Source organism: Lynx canadensis, chromosome A2 (genome assembly GCF_007474595.2).
Source record: "Lynx canadensis isolate LIC74 chromosome A2, mLynCan4.pri.v2, whole genome shotgun sequence".
NCBI classification, from domain to species: Eukaryota; Metazoa; Chordata; class Mammalia; order Carnivora; family Felidae; genus Lynx; species Lynx canadensis.
Window position 1 is genome coordinate 69,761,342 of NC_044304.2, and position 19,808 is coordinate 69,781,149.

Here is a 19,808-nt window from a genome sequence, read left to right on the forward strand (position 1 = left end):
GAATTAAAGTGAAGAAACTCTATAGGATTTATAGAACTCTATCAAGTGAATCAATATATGCATTATGGGACCTTGAGAAGGAAAAAAGTAAAAAAAGAAAGGGATAGAGAGTTTGTTTAAGAAATAATGGTTGAAAATTTCCCAGATCGTGGGAGGGATATAGCTATCCAGGCTCCTTAAGCTCAAAGTTTCCCCAACAGGATCAACCCAAAGATTACATCAAGACACACTGTAATTAAATTATCAAAAGCCAAAGCCAAAAAGACAATTTTTAAGTCAGCAAGAGAAAAAAGATTCGTCACATACAAAAGAACCTCCATAAGACGATAAGCAGGTTTCTCAGCAGAAACTGTGTAAGCCGAAAAGAGTGGGATAATATATTCAAAGTGCTGAAAGAAAAGAAACGCTAATCAAGAATATATTAACCAGCAAAGCCGTCCTCCAGAAATGAAGGTGAAATAAAGACTTTCTGAAACAAACAGAAGCTAAAGGAGATTACCACCACTGACGTGTTTTGCAAGAAATACTAAAGGGAGCTTCTCAAGTTATAATGAGTGAATACTAATTAGTAACAGAAAAACACGCTGGGCTTGAAAACAGTATAAAGGACAGCATAGAATCTCTTGCTACAGAGATCAAGGGACTAAGGAACAGTCAGGAGGAGCTAAAAAAGGCTATCAACGAGTTGCAAAATAAAATGGAGACAACTACGGCTCGGATTGAAGAGGCAGAGGAGAGAATAGGTGAACTAGAAGATACAATTATGGAAAAAGAAGAAGCTGAGAAAAAGAGAGATAAAAAAAATCCAGGAGTATGAGGGGAAAATTAGAGAACTACGTGATGCACTAAAGAGAAATAATATACTCATAATTGGTATTCCAGAGGAGGAAGAGAGAGAGAAAGGTGCTGAAGGTGTACTTGAAGAAATAATAGCTGAGAACTTCCCTGATCTGGGGAAGGAAAAAGGCATTGAAATCCAAGAGGCAGAGAGAACTCCCTTCAGACGTAACTTGAATCGATCTTCTCCACAACATATCATAGTGAAACTGGCAAAATACAAGGATAAAGAGAAAATTCTGAAAGCAGCTAGAGATAAACATGCTCTAACATATAAAGGGAGACCTATAAGACTCGTGACCAATCTCTCTACTGAAACTTGGCAGGCCAGAAAGGAAGGCAGGAGATCTTCAATGTGTTGAACAGAAAAAATAATGCAGCCAAGAATCCTTTATCCAGCAAGTCTGTCATTTAGAATAGAAGGAGAGATAAAGGTCTTCCCAAACAAACAAAAACTGAAGGAATTCGTCACTACTAAACCAGCCCTACAAGAGATCCTAAGGGGGATCCTGTGAGACAAAGTACCAGAGACATCGCTACAAGCATGAAACCGACATACATCAAAATGACTCTAAACCCATATCTTTCAATAATAACACTGAATGTAAATGGACTAAATGCGCCAACCAAAAGACATAGGGTATCAGAATGGATAAAAAAAACAAGACCCATTTATGGGGCGCCTGGGTGGCGCAGTCGGTTAAGCGTCCGACTTCAGCCAGGTCACGATCTCGCGGTCCGTGAGTTCGAGCCCCGCGTCAGGCTCTGGGCTGATGGCTCGGAGCCTGGAGCCTGTTTCCGATTCTGTGTCTCCTTCTCTCTCTGCCCCTCCCCCGTTCATGCTCTGTCTCTCTCTGTCCCAAAAATAAATAAAAAACGTTGAAAAAAAATTTAAAAAAATAAATAAATAAATAAATAAACAAGACCCATTTATTTGCTGTCTACAAGAGACTCATTTTAGACCTGAGGACACCTTCAGATTGAAAGTGAGGGGATGGACCCCAAAGGCAAGGGAATTAAAAGCAAAAGTGAATTACTGGGACCTTATGAAGATAAAAAGCTTCTGCACAGCAAAGGAAACAACCAACAAAACTAAAAGGCAACCAACGGAATGGGAAAAGATATTTGCAAATGACATATCGGACAAAGGGCTAGTATCTAAAATCTATAAAGAGCTCACCAAACTCCACACCCAAAAAACAAATAACCCAGTGAAGAAATGGGCAGAAAACATGAATAGACACTTCTCTAAAGAAGACATCCAGATGGCCAACAGGCACATGAAAAGATGTTCAGCGTCGCTCCTTATCAGGGAAATACAAATCAAAACCACACTCAGGTATCACCTCACGCCAGTCAGAGTGGCCAAAATGAACCAATCAGGAGACTATAGATGCTGGAGAGGATGTGGAGAAACGGGAACCCTCTTGCACTGTTGGTGGGAATGCAAATTGGTGCAGCCGCTCTGGAAAACAGTGTGGAGGTTCCTCAGAAAATTAAAAATAGACCTACCCTATGACCCAGCAATAGCACTGCTAGGAATTTACCCAAGGGATACAGGAGTACTGATGCATAGGGGCACTTGTACCCCAATGTTCATAGCAGCACTCTCAACAATAGCCAAATTATGGAAAGAGCCTAAATGTCCATCAACTGATGAATGGATAAAGAAATTGTGGTATATATACACAATGGAATACTACGTGGCAATGAGAAAAAATGAAATATGGCCTTTTGTAGCAACGTGGATGGAACTGGAGAGTGTAATGCTAAGTGAAATAAGCCATACAGAGAAAGACAGATACCATATGGTTTCACTCTTATGTGGATCCTGAGAAACTTAACAGGAACCCATGGGGGAGGGGAAGGAAAAAAAAAAAAAAGAGGTTAGAGTGGGAGAGAGCCAAAGCATAAGAGACTGTTAAAAACTGAGAACAAACTGAGGGTTGATGGGGGGGGGGGGGGGGGGGGGGGGGGGGGTGAGGGGTATTGAGGAGGGCACCTTTTGGGATGAGCACTGGGTGTTGTATGGAAACCAATTTGTCAATAAATTTCATATATATATAAAAAAAAAGAAAAAAAAAGAAAAAAAAAAAAAAAAAAAAAAAAAATACAAAGAAAAAAAAAAAAGAAAGTGAGGGGATGGAGAAATATTTATCATGCCACTGGAAGTCAAAAGAAAGCTGGAGTAGCCATACTTATATCAGACAAACTAGACTTTACATTAAAGGCTGTAACAAGAGATGAAGAAGGTCATTATATAATAATCACAGGGTCTATCCAACAGGAAGAGCTAACAATTATAAATGTCTATGTGCCGAATACAGGAGCCCCCAAATATATAAAACAATTACTCACAAACATAAGCAACCTTATTGATAAGAATGTGGTAATTGCAGGGGACTTTAACACTCCACTTACAGAAATGGATAGATCATCTAGACACACAGTCAATAAAGAAACAAGGGCCCTGAATGATACATTGGATCAGATGGACTTGACAGATATATTTAGAACTCTGCATCCCAAAGCAACAGAATATACTTTCTTCTCGACTGCACATGGGACATTCTCCAAGATAGATCACACCCTGGGTCACAAAACAGCCCTTCATAAGTATACAAGAATTGAAATCATACCATGCATACTTTCAGACCACAATGCTATGAAGCTTGAAATCAACCACAGGAAAAAGTCTGGAAAACCTCCAAAAGCACGGAGGTTAAAGAACACCCTACTAAAGAATGAATGGGTCAACCAGGCAATTAGAGAAGAAATTTAAAAATATATGGAAACAAATGAAAATGAAAATACAACAATCCAAATGTTTTGAGATGAAGCGAAGGCAGTTCTGAGAGGAAAATACATTGCAATCCAGGCCTATCTCAAGAAACAAGAAAAATCCCAAATACAAAATCTAACAGCACACCTAAAGGAAATAGAAGCAGAACAGCAAAGACAGCCTAAATCCAGCAGAAGAAGAGAAATAATAAAGATCAGAGTAGATATAAACAATAGAGAATCTAAAAAAACTGTAGAGCAGATCAACAAAACCAAGAGTTGGTTTTTTGAAAAAATAAACAAAATTGATAAACCTCTAGCCAGGCTTCTCAAAAAGAAAAGGGACATGACCCAAATAGATAAAATCATGAATGAAAATGGAATTACGACAACCAATCCCTCAGAGATACAAGCAATTATCAGGGCATACTATGAAAAATTATATGCCAACACACTGGACAACCTGGAAGAAATGGACAAATTCCTAAACACCCACACGCTTCAAAAACTCAATCAGGAGGAAATAGAAAGCTTGAGCAGACCCATAACCAGTGAAGAAGTTGAATCAGTCATCAAAAATCTCCCAACAAATAAGAGTCCAGGACAAGATGGCTTCCCAGGGGAGTTCTACCAGACGTTTAAAGCAGAGATAATACCTATCCTTCTCAAGCTATTCCAAGAAATAGGAAGGGAAGGAAAACTTCCAGACTCATTCTATGAAGCCAGAATTACTTTGATTCCTAAACCAGACAGAGACACAGTAAAAAAAGAGAACTACAGGCCAATATCCCTGATGAATATGGATGCAAAAATTCTCAATAAGATACTAGTAAATCGAATTCAACAGCATATAAAAAGAATTATTCACCATGATCAAGTGGGATTCATTCCTGGGATGCAGGGCTGGTTCAACATTCACAAATCAATCGATGTGATACATCACATTAATAAAAGAAAAGATAAGAACCATATGATCCTGTCAATCGATGCAGAAAAGGCCTTTGACAAAATTCAGCACGCTTTCTTAATAAAAACCCTCGAGAAAGTCGGGATAGAAGGAACATACTTAAAGATCATAAAAGCCATTTATGAAAAGCCCACAGCTAACATCATCCTCAATGGGGAAAAACTGAGAGCTTTTTCCCTGGGATCAGGAACACGACAGGGATGTCCACTCTCACCGCTGTTGTTTAACATAGGGTTGGAAGTTCTAGCATCAGCAATCAGACAACAAAAGGAAATCAAAGGCATCAAAATTGGCAAAGATGAAGTTAAGCTTTCACTTTTTCCAGATGACATGATATTATACATGGAAAATCCGATAGATCCCACCAAAAGTCTGCTAGAACTGATACATGAATTTAGCAAAGTTGCAGAATACAAAATCAATGTACAGAAATCAGTTGCATTCTTATACACTAATAATGAAGCAACAGAAAGACAAATAAAGAAACTGATCCCATTCACAATTGCACCAAGAAGCATAAAATACCTAGGAATAAATCTAACCAAAGATGTAAAAGATCTGTATGCTGAAAACTATAGAAAGCTCATGAAGGTAATTGAAGAAGATATAAAGAAATGGAAAAATATTCCGTGCTCATGGATTGGAAGAATTAATATTGTCAAAATGTCAATACTACCCAAAGCTATCTACACATTCAATGCAATCCCAATCAAAATTGCACCAGCATTCTTCTCGAAACTAGAACAAGCAATCCTAAAATTTGTCTGGAACCAGAAAAGACCCCGAATAGCCAAAGTAATCTTGAAGAAGAAGACCAAAGCAGAAGGCATCATAATCCCAGACTTTAGCCTCTACTACAAAGCTGTAATCATCAAGACAGCATGGTATTGGCACAAAAACAGACACATAGACCAATGGAATAGAATAGAAACCCCAGAACTAGACCCACAAACGTATGGCCAACTCATCTTTGACAAAGCAGGAAAGAATATCCTGGAAAAAAGACAGTCTCTTTAACAAATGGTGCTGGGAGAACTGGACAGCAACATGCAGAAGTTTGAAACTAGACCAATTTCTCACACCAATCACAAAAATAAACTCAAAATGGATAAAGGACCTGAATGTGAGACAGGAAACCATCAAAACCCTAGAGGAGAAAGCAGGAAATGACCTCTCTGACCTCAGCTGTAGCAATTTCTTACTTGACACATCCTCAAAGGCAAGGGAATTAAAAGCAAAAATGAACTACTGGGACCTTATGAAGATAAAAAGCTTCTGCACAGCAAAGGAAACAACCAACAAAACTCAAAGGCAACCAACAGAATGGGAAAAGATATTTGCAAATGACATATCGGACAAAGGGCTAGTATCTAAAATCTATAAAGAGCTCACCAAACTCCACACCTGAAAAACAAATAATCCAGTGAAGAAATGGGCAGAAAACATGAATAGACACTTCTCTAAAGAAGACATCAGGATGGCCAACAGGCACATGAAAAGATGCTCAACGTCGCTCCTCATCAGGGAAATACAAATCAAAACCACACTCAGATATCACCTCACACCAGACAGAGTGGCCAAAATGAACAAATCAGGAGACTATAGATGCTGGAGAGGATGTGGAGAAACGGGAACCCTCTTGCACTGTTGGTGGGAATGCAAATTGGTGCAGCCGCTCTGGAAAACAGTGTGGAGGTTCCTCAGAAAATTAAAAATAGACCTACCCTATGACCCAGCAATAGCACTGCTAGGAATTTACCCAAGGGATACAGGAGTACTGATGCATAGTGGCACTTGTACCCCAATGTTTACAGCAGCACTCTCAACAATAGCCAAATTATGGAAAGAGCCTAAATGTCCATCAACTGATGAATGGATAAAGAAATTGTGGTTTATATACACAATGGAGTACTACGTGGCAATGAGAAAGAATGAAATACGGCCCTTTGTAGCAATGTGGATGGAACTGGAGAGTGTGATGCTAAGTGAAATAAGCCATACAAAGAAAGACAGATACCATATGGTTTCACTCTTCTGTGGATCCTGAGAAACTTAACAAAAACCCATGGAGGAGGGGAAGGAAAAAAAAAAAAGAGGTTAGAGTGGGAGAGAGCCAAAGCATAAGAGACTGTTAAAAACTGAGAACAAACTGAGGTTTGATGGGGGGTGGGAGGGAGGGGAGGGTGGGTGATGGGTATTGAGGAGGGCACCTTTTGGGATGAGCACTGGGTGTTGTATGGAAACCAATTTGACAATAAACTTCATATATTGAAAAATAAAATAAAATAAAATACCAAAAAAAAAAAAGTGGTTTGGAAATGTAAAAAAAAAAAAAAAAAAAAAAAAAAATCAAAAAATCACAAAGGAAGACCACAAGAAAGGAAGAAAGGAATGAAGGAACTATGAAAAAATTTAGAAAACAATGAACAAGATGGCAAGAGAAAGTTCTTATCTGTCAATAACAACTTTAAATGTGAATGGACTAAATTCTCCAAATAAAAAAAAAGCACAGAGTGGCTGAATATATTAAAAAAAAAAAAAAAAAAAGAAAAGACCCAACTATATGCTTCATACAAGAGACTCACTTCAGCTTTGAAGGCACACATAGGTTCAAAGTAAAGGGATGGAAAAAGATATTCCTTGCAAATGGTAACAAAAAAAGAGAGCAGGAGGACTGGCTATGCTTATATATATATATATATATATGCTTATATCAGACAAATTATACTTTCTTTCTACACTATACTATACTTTCTATACTATACTTTCTCAAAAGAGAAAGAAGGTCATCAAATAATGATAAAAGGGTCAATTCAATGTATAACAGTTATAAATATACTAGCACTCAACATCAAAACATGTAAATGTATAAAGAAAACATTGACAGATCTGAAGGAGAAAAATATACGGCATACAATAATATTAGGCGACTCCACTCCATAATATATAGATCACACAGAGGGTATCCATAAAGAGACAGCAGAAGTGAACAACACTATAGACCAAATGGATCTAACAGGCATAGATAGAAGTTCCCACCAGCAGCAGAATGGACATTCTTCTCAAGTGCACATGGAACATTTTGCAAGATAGATTCATGTTAGTTCACAACACAAGCTTCAAGAAATTCAAGCAAATAAAAATAATTCCAGGGTTAGACTTAAATGGAAGACCTGAAACTGCAAAATTCCTAGAAGAAAACATAGGGGGAAAGCTCCTTTTTACTGGTCTTGGCAAAGATTTTTTTTTTAATTTTTTTTAACTTTTATTTATTTTTGAGACAGAGAGAGACAGAACATGAATGGGGGAGGGTCAGAGAGAGGGAGACACAAAATCTGAAACAGGCTCCAGGCTCCGAGCTGTCAGCACAGAGCCCAACGCGGGGCTTGAACTCACGGACCGTGAGATCATGACCTGAGCTGAAGTCAGCCGCTCAACCGACTGAGCCACCCAGGCGCCCCGGCAAAGATTTTTTTTAATATGACACCAAGAGAAGAGCACAGGCAACAAAAGCAAAAGTAAACAAAGGGGACTATGTCTAACTAAAAAAACAAAAACAAAAACAAAAACAAAACTTCTGTGCAGCAAAGGAAACAATAACCTGAAAAGGCAACCTATGGGATGGCAGAAAATAGTTGCAAACCATATTATCTGATAAGAGGTTAATAGGTAAAATATACAAGGAAATCATACAATTCAATAGCAAAGAAGCAAGTAACCCAATTGAAACATAGGCAAAGTACCTGAATAGATATTTTTCCAAAGAAGACATACTAATGGCCAACAGGTAAATGAAAAAAGGCTCAATATCACTAATCTTCAGGGAAAGGCAAATCAAAACCACAATGAGATGTCATCTTAAACCTGTTAGGATGGCTAGTATCAAAAAACACAATAGATAACAACTGTTGGCAAGTATGTGAAGTAAAGGGAGCTGCGAGGTGACTGAATGGCTCAGTCGGTTAGGCGTCTGACTTTGGCTCAGGTCATGATCTCACAGTCCTGTGGGTTCGAGCCCCATGTTGGACTCTGTGCTGACAGCTCAGAGCCTGGAGCTTGCTTCGGATTCTGTGTCTCTCTCTCTCTGACTCTTCCCAGCTCATGCTCTGTCTCGCTCTCTCTCTCTGTCTCTCTCAAAAAAAAAAAAACAAAAAAACAAAAAAAACCTTAAAAAAAAAAGAGAACGGCTGTACACTCTTGGTGGGAATATAAATTGGTACACCCATTAGGGAAAATGTTAGGGAGCTTCCTCAAAACTTTAAAGAAGAGAACTGCTATGTGATCCAGTGATCTCGCTTCTGGGTATATATCCAAAAGAAATAAAATCACTGTTTTGGAAAGATGTCTGAACCCTCATGTTCATTGCAGCATTAGTCACAATAGCTAAGGAAACAACCAAAGTGTCAATGCATGAATGTATCTTTGCAAAGTTATATGGAAAAAATATAACATTATCCCTGCTTTAAAAAGAAAGGGATTCGGCCATTTTCACAACATGAATGAACCTGGAGGACAGTATACTAATTGAAATAAGCCAGACACGTGAAAAAATATGACAGTATTCCATTTATATATGGAATCTTAAAAAATCAAACTCATGAAACCAGAGAATAGAACAGTAGTCATCAAGATGGGAGAAGAGGAACATGAGGAAATATTTTTCAAAGGGTACAAATATTCAGGGCAGGATGAATAAGGTCTGGACAGCCACGGTACAGCATGGTGACTACAGTTAATGAAACCGTATTGTAGACATGAAATTTGCTGAGAGAGTTGATCTGAAGTGTTCTCACCACACATACATAAAGGATAATTATGTGAGGTGACGGATACGTTAATTAGCTTGACGGTAGTAATGTTGTCACAATGCATACATATATCGAAATATCACATCATACACCTTAAACACATAAAACTTATTTGGCAAGTGTACCTTAGTAAAGCTGGAAACAAAAGGGAATAAAGAAAAGAGAGATAAAGAAAAGAGAATAAAGATAAAACTTACAAGTATCAGTTTTAAGAACCAGTTTTTGACACATACTAAGCAAACTAGTAACTGTTAGTTATCACATCATCACCAGCATCTTATCTATTTGTCTATTTATTTTTATTTTCAAGTTTTTATTTAAATTCCAGTTGGTTAACATACAGTGCAATCTTAGTTGCAAGAGTACACTTCAGTGATTCATCACTTACATATCACACCTAATGCTCATCAAAACAAGTGCCCTCCTTAATGCCCATCACCCATCTAACCCATGCTCCCATTCAACTCCCCTCCAGCAGCCCTCACTTTGTTCTCTATAAGTAAGGAGGCTGTTCCATGGTTTGCCCTCTTTCTTCCATGTGTTCATCTGTTTTGTTTCTTAATTCCACATGAGTGAAATCATATGGGATTTGTCTTTGACTTATTTTGCTTAGCATAATACATTCTAATTCCATCCACTTCATTGCAAATGGCAAGATTTCACTTTTCTTGATGGCTGAGTAATATTCCATTGTATCTGTCTGTGTGTATTTGTATGTGTTTGTGTGTATGTACATAGATATACATCCGTATCTTCTTTACCCATTCATGAGTCGATGGACTTGTGGGCTCTTTCCATAATTTAGCTATTATTCATAATGCTGCTATTAACATTGGGGTGCATGTATCCCTTCAAATCAGTATTTTGTGTCCTTTGGATAAATACCTAGTAGTGTAATTGGTACATCATAGGGTAATTCTATTTTTAACTTTTTGAGGAACCACCATACTGTTTTTCAGAGTGGCTGTACCAGTTTGCATTCCCACCAACAGGGTAAGTGGGTTTCCCTTTCTCTGCATCCTCACCAATATCTGTTGTTACCTGTGCTGTTAATTTGAGCCATTCTGACAGGTATGTGGTGATACCTAAATGTAGTTTGTTTTGTTTTGTTTTGTTGTTTTTAAATAGGCTCCACACCCACCATGAAACCCAACATGGAGCTAAAACTCACTACCCTGAGATCAAGAGCTGAGCTAAGATCAAGAGTCAGATTGTTTTGTCTGTGCTATCAGCTAGGGCCTGCTTTGGATCCTATGCCCCCCCTCTGCCCCTCCCCCACTTATTCCCTCTCTTTCTCTCTATCTCTCTCAAAAAATGAATAAACTTCGAAGAGTTAAAAGAAAGAAACATTCGTTCTAAATCTCAACCATGAATGCTCTGTGATGCACAGGTATACAGCTTCCAAGTGGTCCTTCCCACAACAGCTCTCTTAGACCTTTGCCATTGCTTCAAGTTCAGACCCTTTCCAACTCACCCCCATGGCTTACTTTAATAAAAACCAAAACAATACAAAGAAAAAAAAAAGGTGTGTCGCCACAGTTGCCCCAACCTATTTCCACTAAACCTAAAATATATCTGCACCTTCCCTCCAACCCACCTCCTCATTTCCCAACTCAAACCACATTCTCTCCCCTGAGGTTAACATCTATATCCAACTCCTGTTTCCATTCCCCCCTCCATCTGCTAAGCTTTTCTGCACTAAGGTCCTCTAGGTTAAGGTCTAAGAGGTTCACACACCACAAAGAGGCCATTAAAATACCTGAGCTAGGAGGTCCTCAATGTGGTTTGCCCAGGTCTGGCACTTAACTCATACCTGAGGGAACAGTCAGCATCGTCTTCCCAGACATCAGTCACCTGAGCATCTACAAGTATGGTGGGAGTTCAAATGGCAAAGGAAGAGAGGAGGGAAACAACCAGAGATCATGTGCTACTTTCAGGGACCTGCAGCATCCAGGTTAGTCGCTGACTAAAGAATGCCAAGTCTTCATCCCCTCAGAGCCACTGTGCATCTGTTAAGAAATAAAGATGCCAGAGGGCCTGCCTAGAGACAAGTTCACAATCTGTTGATCCAGCCTACACAAAGAGTTAAGGTTCAAGTGGGGGACTTTTCCATGGCCTCCCACAACACTAAGGCACTTCTCCTTTTACAAGTCAATCAACTGAGTCAAGGAGAGCTTCAGTAATTTCCTCAAAGACTCCCAGCCAAGGCACACAAAGTGGAGATTCTATAACACATGGTCATGTCATCATCTGCTAACATCCATATGTTCATTTCCCCTCAAAATCCATAGATTGGAATCCTAATGCCTGATGTGATGGTATTAGTGGGTGGGGCCTCTGGAAGGTGATTAGATAACAAGGCCCTCATGAATGGGATTAGTGCTCTTATAAAAGAGACGACACAGAGACCCCTTGCTCCTTCTACCAAGTGAGGACACAGCCAGAGGTGTTTGGCTATGAATCAGGAAGATGGCCCTCATAGGACTCAACCATGCTGGGGCCTTGATCTTAGACTTCCTGGCCTTCAGAGCCATAAGAAAGAAATTTCTGTGTTCGATTTTGTTAGAGCAGGCCGAATGGACTGAGACACCACCCAAACAGATGTTGACAAGTTTAACAAGATGAGATAAAGAATGTTAATGTGAGTTGAATTACAATAAATATATAGACCTCAATTTCAGTCTTAAAAAATATAAATTATAGTATACATCTCCACAACTGTTGTGAGGACTTGTGGGTTATCAGGAGCCCTTGTCAAAAAGATTTCAATGTCACTGAAAACTCAATGTGAATCTCTTGGCTTATCTTATCTGCATATGACAAGGTCCACAGGAGGGTTCTGATAGAGCCAGTCAGATCATGCCTATAGAACAGAGTGTCCTGAATGTTCAAATAAGACATAATGGGAAGACATAGGAGGCAAGCCAAAGGCTTCATGGCAAAATATACTTACCACTGAACTCATTCTTTCTTAGCAGTGCACCAACAACCCAGCCCACTTAACTAAAGCAGCTCTGGAATCAATCTTTGATGACAGGATCATAGGAAAGTACAACACAAATACCACACAAATGGACAGCAAAATGATCTCGCAGATCTCACAAAGATGCAGTACCTAATGAAGCCTATGAAAGGGACAAAGAATCTGGCAGTTTAGCCACAATAATGACCCAACAGATGCTCAAAGGAGAATGGTAGGAATAAAAAATACCAAGAGAAGCTAGAAGTGTACATTGTGGGTGGAGGGTTGGTTACTAGAGCAAATAATTTTGGAAAAAAAAGAAAAAAATTTACTATGATCATTCCTCTGACTTTCAATGTCAAGTGAAGACTTGAATATTATTCATCACATATTTTTGTCACAAAAATTAATCTCTTCCCCCACCCCTAAAATTCTAAAATTGTAAAAAATTCTAAAATTCTAAAAATGAATACTTAGATAAAATTCATTTATTTTAATTTTTTTTTATTTTAGAGAGAAAGAGATTGCACAAGCAAGGGAGAGGGGAAGAGGGAAAGACAGAGAGAATCTTAAGCAGGCTCCATGTGGAGCCTGAGGCAGGGCTCGATCTCAGGACCCTGGGATCCTGACCTGAGCCAAAATCAAGAGTCAGATGCTCAACTGACTGAGTCACCAAAGCGCCCCTAACTTATTTTTATAATTTGGACTTTGTTTTTCCCCCACTATTAACTACAAAATTCTGGTCCTTAAGTGGATTTACTTTGGGGGCACCTGGCTGTATCAGACAGTTAAGTATCGGACTTCGGTTCAGGTCATGATCTCATGGTCCGTTGAGTTCGCGCCCTGCATCAGGCTCTGTGATGACAGCTCAGAGTCTGCAGCCTTCTTTGGATTCCTGTCTCTCTCTTCTCTCTGCTCCTCCCCTGCTCATGCTCCATCTCTGTCTCTCTCTCAAAAATAAACATTATTATTTTTTTAAAAAAACACTGGATTTGAGTGGACTTTTCCTAGGACCAACTATTTTCACAGTTTGACAGACTTTTCAAAGGGCAGGTGTGAGGACCATGAGAGGACTCAAAAGCACATCCTGGGAGAAATGACAGAAGGAAATGAACCTTGAGAAGAACACACTGGGGACTATAATAAGCTGTGTTCAAATGCTGAGGGGCTGACATTGTGATTCTATTTCTTCTGAAAAGCCCAAGAATGCAGAACTAGAGCCAGGTTAAAAATAATGTAGACATTTCTCCTCAATATAACAGAAAACTTTAACAATTAAGTTGCCCAAAAAGTGGATGCATTGTTTCCATTACTGCAGGTGTCCAAATAGGTTACAGTTAAGGAAGTACAGGTTAGTACAGCACTCCACACTTCAGAGTCCACAGCTAATCAATGACCTTCCGCTCTCCTACCTTACACCTATTCAGTTCCTTCACCCAAGGTCATTACTCAAGGATCTATTAACTCATTCAAATATTTACTGAGTCCTACTCTGTGGCAGGTACTATTCTAGGAGCTAGAGATATTTCAGTCAACAAAATGGAGAAAACCTTTGCCCCTCTAAAGTTGATTGCATCAGATTTTGAAAGTAACAGATACACAGGTAGGAGGGAATTGGTCTGAGCAAGGGGTCTGGAAGGAGAATGGGTTGGAATTTTACATAGGGTAATCAAGATAGGCTTCCTGAAGGGTGGCATTTGAGAGGCCTCATCAACAGGAGATGATTAACGTGAATTCTAGAAACATTACTTGTCATCCCATGGCTAGATAATCAAGTGACCACTAGCCCAATCAATAGACTTCTAGAGTCACTTCCCCCCAGCTGGCCTTATAGCTGTGCACAAGCCAAAAGAAAGCAAGGGCCAGTTAGAGCCCCAAGTCTGGTCCCAAGGCCCCTGGCCCTCCTCACATACCTGGAGACAGGTTTTCCCTGCTTCAGAACAAGGCCTTACCACTAGGTTCAACTGCCATCCACCAGCTCGCAGCCACCTATGGAGCTTCCAGCGATAACAAACTCCCTACAGTCCTCTTTTTCATTGAAATCCCATGTTGCCCAGATTGCCACTCTACAGAGTGGCCAGTTGCCACTCTACAGAGTGGGAGGGATGAAAAGGTTTATTTCAGAGAATTGGCATCCAAGGGCTGCCACAATTGTTGGCATGCCAGGGCACAAGAAGTATTTGGCAAAAAAACAAAAACACACTTAAACATGACTTGGTTCTAATTTCTAGACTCCCAGACATCAAAATACACAGAACTTTAGGAAACTACTTAGTAATCCTCTTATTTTCCTTAGTTTCAAAAAACAACATTCACTTTCCAACACTCTCTGGAAGTTTCAAGCCTAAGAAGGGTTGTCCTTTTGTGGGAACAACTTTCAAACACATGGGAGCCTCACTTAAAGGTTTCCAGTTTGGGATCCAGGGCAGAATTAGAAAGATACTAATGCCACTCCCTTCAGGAAAGTAACCCAGTAGTTGGGGCGCCTGGATAGCTCTGTTGGTTAAGCCAGCCTCTGACTTCAGCTCAGGTCATGACCTCATGGTTCGTGGGTTCAAGCCCCCTGTCAGGCTCTATGCTAACAACTCAGAGCCTGGAGCCTGCTTCAGATGCTGTGTGTCTATCTCTCCATCTCTGGCCCTCCCCCACTGGCTTTCTCTCTCTTCCTGTCTCTCACTCTCTCTCCCAAAAATGAACATTAAAAAAACAGCTAACAGGGCAGAGCCTGTTTGGGATTCTCTATCTCCCTCTCTCTCTGCACTAACCCTGCTCACAGGCACACACATTCTCTCTCTCTCTCTGTCTCTCAAAACAAATAAAAAAGCCTAAAATAATAATAATAATAATAATAATAATAATAATAATAATAATATAACCCAGTAGAGTTCATTACTCATCCAGTGAATGAATGGATGTGACAGAATGCCTAGCACCTACCCTGGGGAAAGTTATATTAATTTTTCAAGTTTCTTAAATGTTTATTAATTTTTGAGAGAGAGAGAGAGAGAGAGTGAGTGAGAGAGAGAGAGAGAGAGAGAGAGAAACCCAGTGGGGGAGGGGCAGAGAAGCAGAGAGCTAGACACACACAGAATCTGAAAACAGGCTCCAGGGCCCGAGCAGGGGGCACAGAGCCCAGCGCAGGGCTGGAACTTGGGAACCGCGAGGGCGTGACCTGAGCCCAAGTCGGAAGCTCAACCCACTGAACCACCCAGGCGCCCGGGGAAGGTTCCATTCAGGAGTCCACTCCATCCATCCCCGCCCATTTCCGCAAGGTCAGAGCCCTTACAACACATACCACCAGGAAGGATGCTATACAACTGTCCACAACCTGCCCTCTGTCTTCCAAAGAGGCTGCCCTGACGATATCTAGCAAAGAGGGCGCTCTGATCAAAAGGCCCACGGATAAAGGGCATGCCTGCCTACCTACCCTTAGGGCCTGATGACTCCCCAGGTTCCCCTTGCAGCGCACTTTGTCCCACTGGAAACGTCGTGGCTTTGGGCTCCCAGGTGCCCCGCAGCTGAGCGCAGGCCACCGGGAACGACCTCACCGCAGCTACCTACCAGGAGACAGCTTGGCACCCTTCACCCTTCCTGCAGGCCCTGTGCTCAGGGTCTCGGACCAGCCAGGGCGCAGGACACAAGCAGAGAACGTTAGCATTTGAGGACGCAGAAACGGCCTTGGGGTTCCCCTACTCGGGGACCACGTTCACCACCTGATCGCCGGCGACGTTGGCAACCGGCACACAGGGCGACGGGGAGCGTGGACCGCACGGAATGAGGGCTCTCGGCCGCATCTCCTGCAATTCAGAGGGGGAACTGGCAAAGGTCACCTCAGTCACCAGCTCCCAAGAAGCCTCCCTGCGGAAGGGATGGTGCCATCGACAGCCTGTTCCTCCTTCCAGCCCTGCCTGGGTTTTAGGGGGAGCACAGCACCGGCGGGGGGGCGGGGGTCCTAGGAAGCTCCAGCTGACCCATGCCCCCCGCTGTGCCGCCACCCTCACTAGGAGCCCCGCGTGTCACTGTCCAAAGTGTCTCAGGCTGGATGTGAAATGCTAGGGTTCCCCGCAGAGAGCGTGACTCAGGCCCTAGAGCCTATTTTGCTGGATTCCCCGTTTGAGGGCACACGCACGTCTCCAAGCCCACCTCTGCTCGCAGGACACGCACGCTAGGTGCAAATGCTTTCCCTGCCTCTCGACAGGCAGCAGTGGGACAGCCAGCGGTGCAGCACGCTCATGTGGAGCCCGACTGCCTGGCTTCATGCCTCGAGTCCTCCCGCTTCACAGCAGTGACCCCCGCAACACGTTCTTTCACATCTTCCCTTGGAAATACGAACGGGGACCAGAGTCCTTGCCGAGGTACTTACTCTGTGTCGTCAGCATAGATCTCTCAAGTGCTCAGAACAGTGCCTGGAACAGGCTAAGCGCTCTACCAAGGTGGGATAAGACCAAGGAGAAGACAAACACGCATAGGCAGTCCCCTCCCTCGTGGCCAGCACCTAGGCAACTGCTGGGGATGGTGAGGCAGGGGAGGGATCCCTTCCTTCCCCCGACGACGACGGTGCCCGGCTCCCCCTCCCTCCTCAGGACTCCCCGCTGGCATCAAGAAAACCTCCCTGCCTGATTCTGGGTGGTGCCGGCTAGGAACCCAGTGCCTCAGGGAGAGGCCCTGGCACATCTCCCTGGATACTTGGACGGGCTTCAGGTCAAAAGACTCTGCCTCCTCACCTATATGGCAACAGGGACTGCACACCCGTGGAGCCGCTTGAGGACTTGCAAAGCATCAAAGGTGTTCGGACCACAACCGAGTTTCGAGGACACGCACGGCGACTACTTTACCAAGGAAACCTCTCACATGGCGAGCTCATGGATCAATATCCATGCGATGACTTAGGCCGAATCATCACGGTAATCAGGAAGGTAATGATACTCAAGGTCACCATAATCTCCTTCGTTCCGGAGAGACACAACTCACCCCTCGGGGACCAAACACACGCTTAGGAGCCTGAGCTGCTCCAAGTGGCCTACACCACACCATCTTACTGAAAACATAAAGTACCAGTCAGACTGATATGTAAGTTTGGGAAAGCCTCAGTTCTTAGACTTTTGCTTTTGGTAAGGTCACGGTGCTGCCTTCAGGATGTTTTCAGTCTTTGAGACAGGATTGGAAAACTCTGTTGAAATGAGAAATTCCAATGCAAGAAAACAGTGTCTTTGGAAAGAACTGGGTCCCTAACGCGGTCAGGACTCCATACAGGACATGGCACCGCAGACACTTAGACGCACAAACACAAACGCCAACAACCTGACAGAGGTGGAACCCATGCAATGAAAGAGCGTTTGCTCAAGACCTCATTTCCAAAGGAGGCTGAGAGACGAGCACTGCCTGCTCAAGTACACATGCACTGGTTTCTAGGGACCTGGTGGGCTCTGAGTCACTTCTCCCTCTTGCTGCCTGGTGAGTCCCAGAGGAGATGTGATTCCTAAGGTCTGAAACTCTTGAAACACGGAACGAATGCAAGACAGGAGGCGCTCCACGGAAACGGGAAGCACCACGCCCCACGGATAGGAAGAACGTAACCCACAAGTCTGCCTTTGACGAGGAGCTTTTCCATCCACCTTCCTCGCCAGAGTGCGAAGAAGACGTTCCCACCCAACATGTCCCAAAGAGATGACTTTGGACTCCATCCACAACACCCAGTTCTCCTCAGCACACATCTCCAAGTAGGAAAGAGTCTGGACCACCCTCTAAAACACAGAAGCGCCACTTATTCCTGGCTCCCTGGCTCCGAGTTCATTGATGGAATGCACAGTGCCTTCAGAAATGAAGAGCTCAACAGGGAGTTGCACTTCCCCTATCCAGACTCCTACCACCTAGTCCCATTGACTCCCACGATAGAGGACCCCCTTTCACCACAAGCGGGGTGAGATCTCCCCCTCCCCATCAGAGGGTGCAACTCTGCCACCAGGGGCGGGGCGGGGCTGGGCGGGGCAGGGCAGCTGGTGTGGAGGGGGGAGGCAGGAGGCCTGTGTTCACCTGCTGCTTCCACTCTCAACCCCTTCAACACAGTCCCTGGCTGGCCTCCAGCAACTCAGGCCCACCACCCTGACTCTCCCTGGAATGTTTCTCTGGAATCTGAGGTCCCTGTGCTTCATTTTCACAGGCAGGAATGTTTCCTCCTGCTCTTGGCTGCGACGTCCCTGGCCCTGCCTTGACGTTTTCCATCAACGGCAGGTCTGCGTGTTCGCACCTCCACCCTCCAACCCACTGCACACAGCGGGCCTGACTCTGCGCCTGCGCAGCTCCTGGACCACCGCCCCCCCCCACCCCTGGAGCCTAACCCCCCACTGGATCTGGGGCCCTCCTCCTGGAGGGAAAGGGCAGGGTGGGATGGCTACAATGCATAAAGGTCACTCCTGAGTCCTCCAGACCACCATAGAAAGGAGAGCAACAAGAACCCCTGAGCATGAGGGAGGGGAGGTGGGGTAGGGCAGGCGGGGTCGGGTGGGAATGGAAGGGGAAGACAGAGAGGGGCAGGCGGAAACCCTGATGGGACCTTATTACCAGGATCCCTACATTCTCAGCCCTGGGACTTATGAAGGTACTGGAGGGAGGCTGTGGTTCTCAGCCCCTGGACCTTTAGGGTTCTCACAGAAGGTCGTCTGGGGCATCTGGGCATCGCACCGCGCTCAGCCCCTGGCAGTGGTTGCGCTCCACGAGCCTATCCAAGAGGTGCCCCTGTGTAGCGCGGCCCCCACCTCAGCCCCTACCTCCAGGAGCAGCCCGAGCAGCAGGGCCGCCACCCTCCGGGGCTGGCGGCTCATGGCTCCGAGTCCTCTCTGGGTGTGTCCCGCTACCAGGTCGCAGGCGCCAGTCAGCAGCACGTCCCCCGTGAGACGGTCAAGAGGGCAGGGAGGGCGTTAGTTCCCAGCAAGCCCGGGGTGGGGGGAGGTGGGGTCTCCGTGCGGCTTGAGGTCGCAGAACCAGTACACGGAGCACTTACAGCTCAGCCCTCTGCGCTCCGCCCCCGGCCTGGAAGCAACCGCGCCCGCGTGCGCGCGCGCGCGCGCGCGCGCGAGCACGCTCCTGGCACGCCCTCTTTGGCACGCACTCGTAGGCACAGGGATCCAAGCACAGGCAGGGGACACAGCTTTAGCCTGGAGACTGCATCAGGTTCTGTCTCTCCCTCTCTCTCTGCCCCTCCCCCATTCGCGTTCTGTCTCTCTCAAAAATAAATAAACATTAAGAAAAATTAAAAACAAAAAAGGTGAAACTTTGCGATGCTTTCCTCCTAGCCTGGTATCTCTCCTGTGTGTCCTCTACCTGGTTCTAGATGATGGCTGGTTGCTTCCAGGAATTGGTAATAGGGTAAGGGCTGGCTGGCCAGGCTGTTTCCCCGAGGAAAGACCATGAAAGCGCACAAATTTCTGAAAAAGTAACAAGGTGAAGACAACTC

General features: G+C 43.8%; 1 protein-coding gene across 1 annotated transcript in view; it reads right to left on the reverse strand.

The window, feature by feature from the left end:
- VOPP1 (VOPP1 WW domain binding protein) overlaps positions 1-19,404 on the reverse strand; it is a 108,340-nt gene extending 88,936 nt beyond the window's left edge. Inside the window, exon 1 of the mRNA XM_030307689.2 lies at positions 19,123-19,404. Coding sequence (XP_030163549.1) covers positions 19,123-19,176 — 54 coding nt within the window. The 5' untranslated portion in view covers positions 19,177-19,404. The remainder of the gene's footprint in view (positions 1-19,122) is intronic.
- Positions 19,405-19,808: the final 404 nt, after the last annotated feature.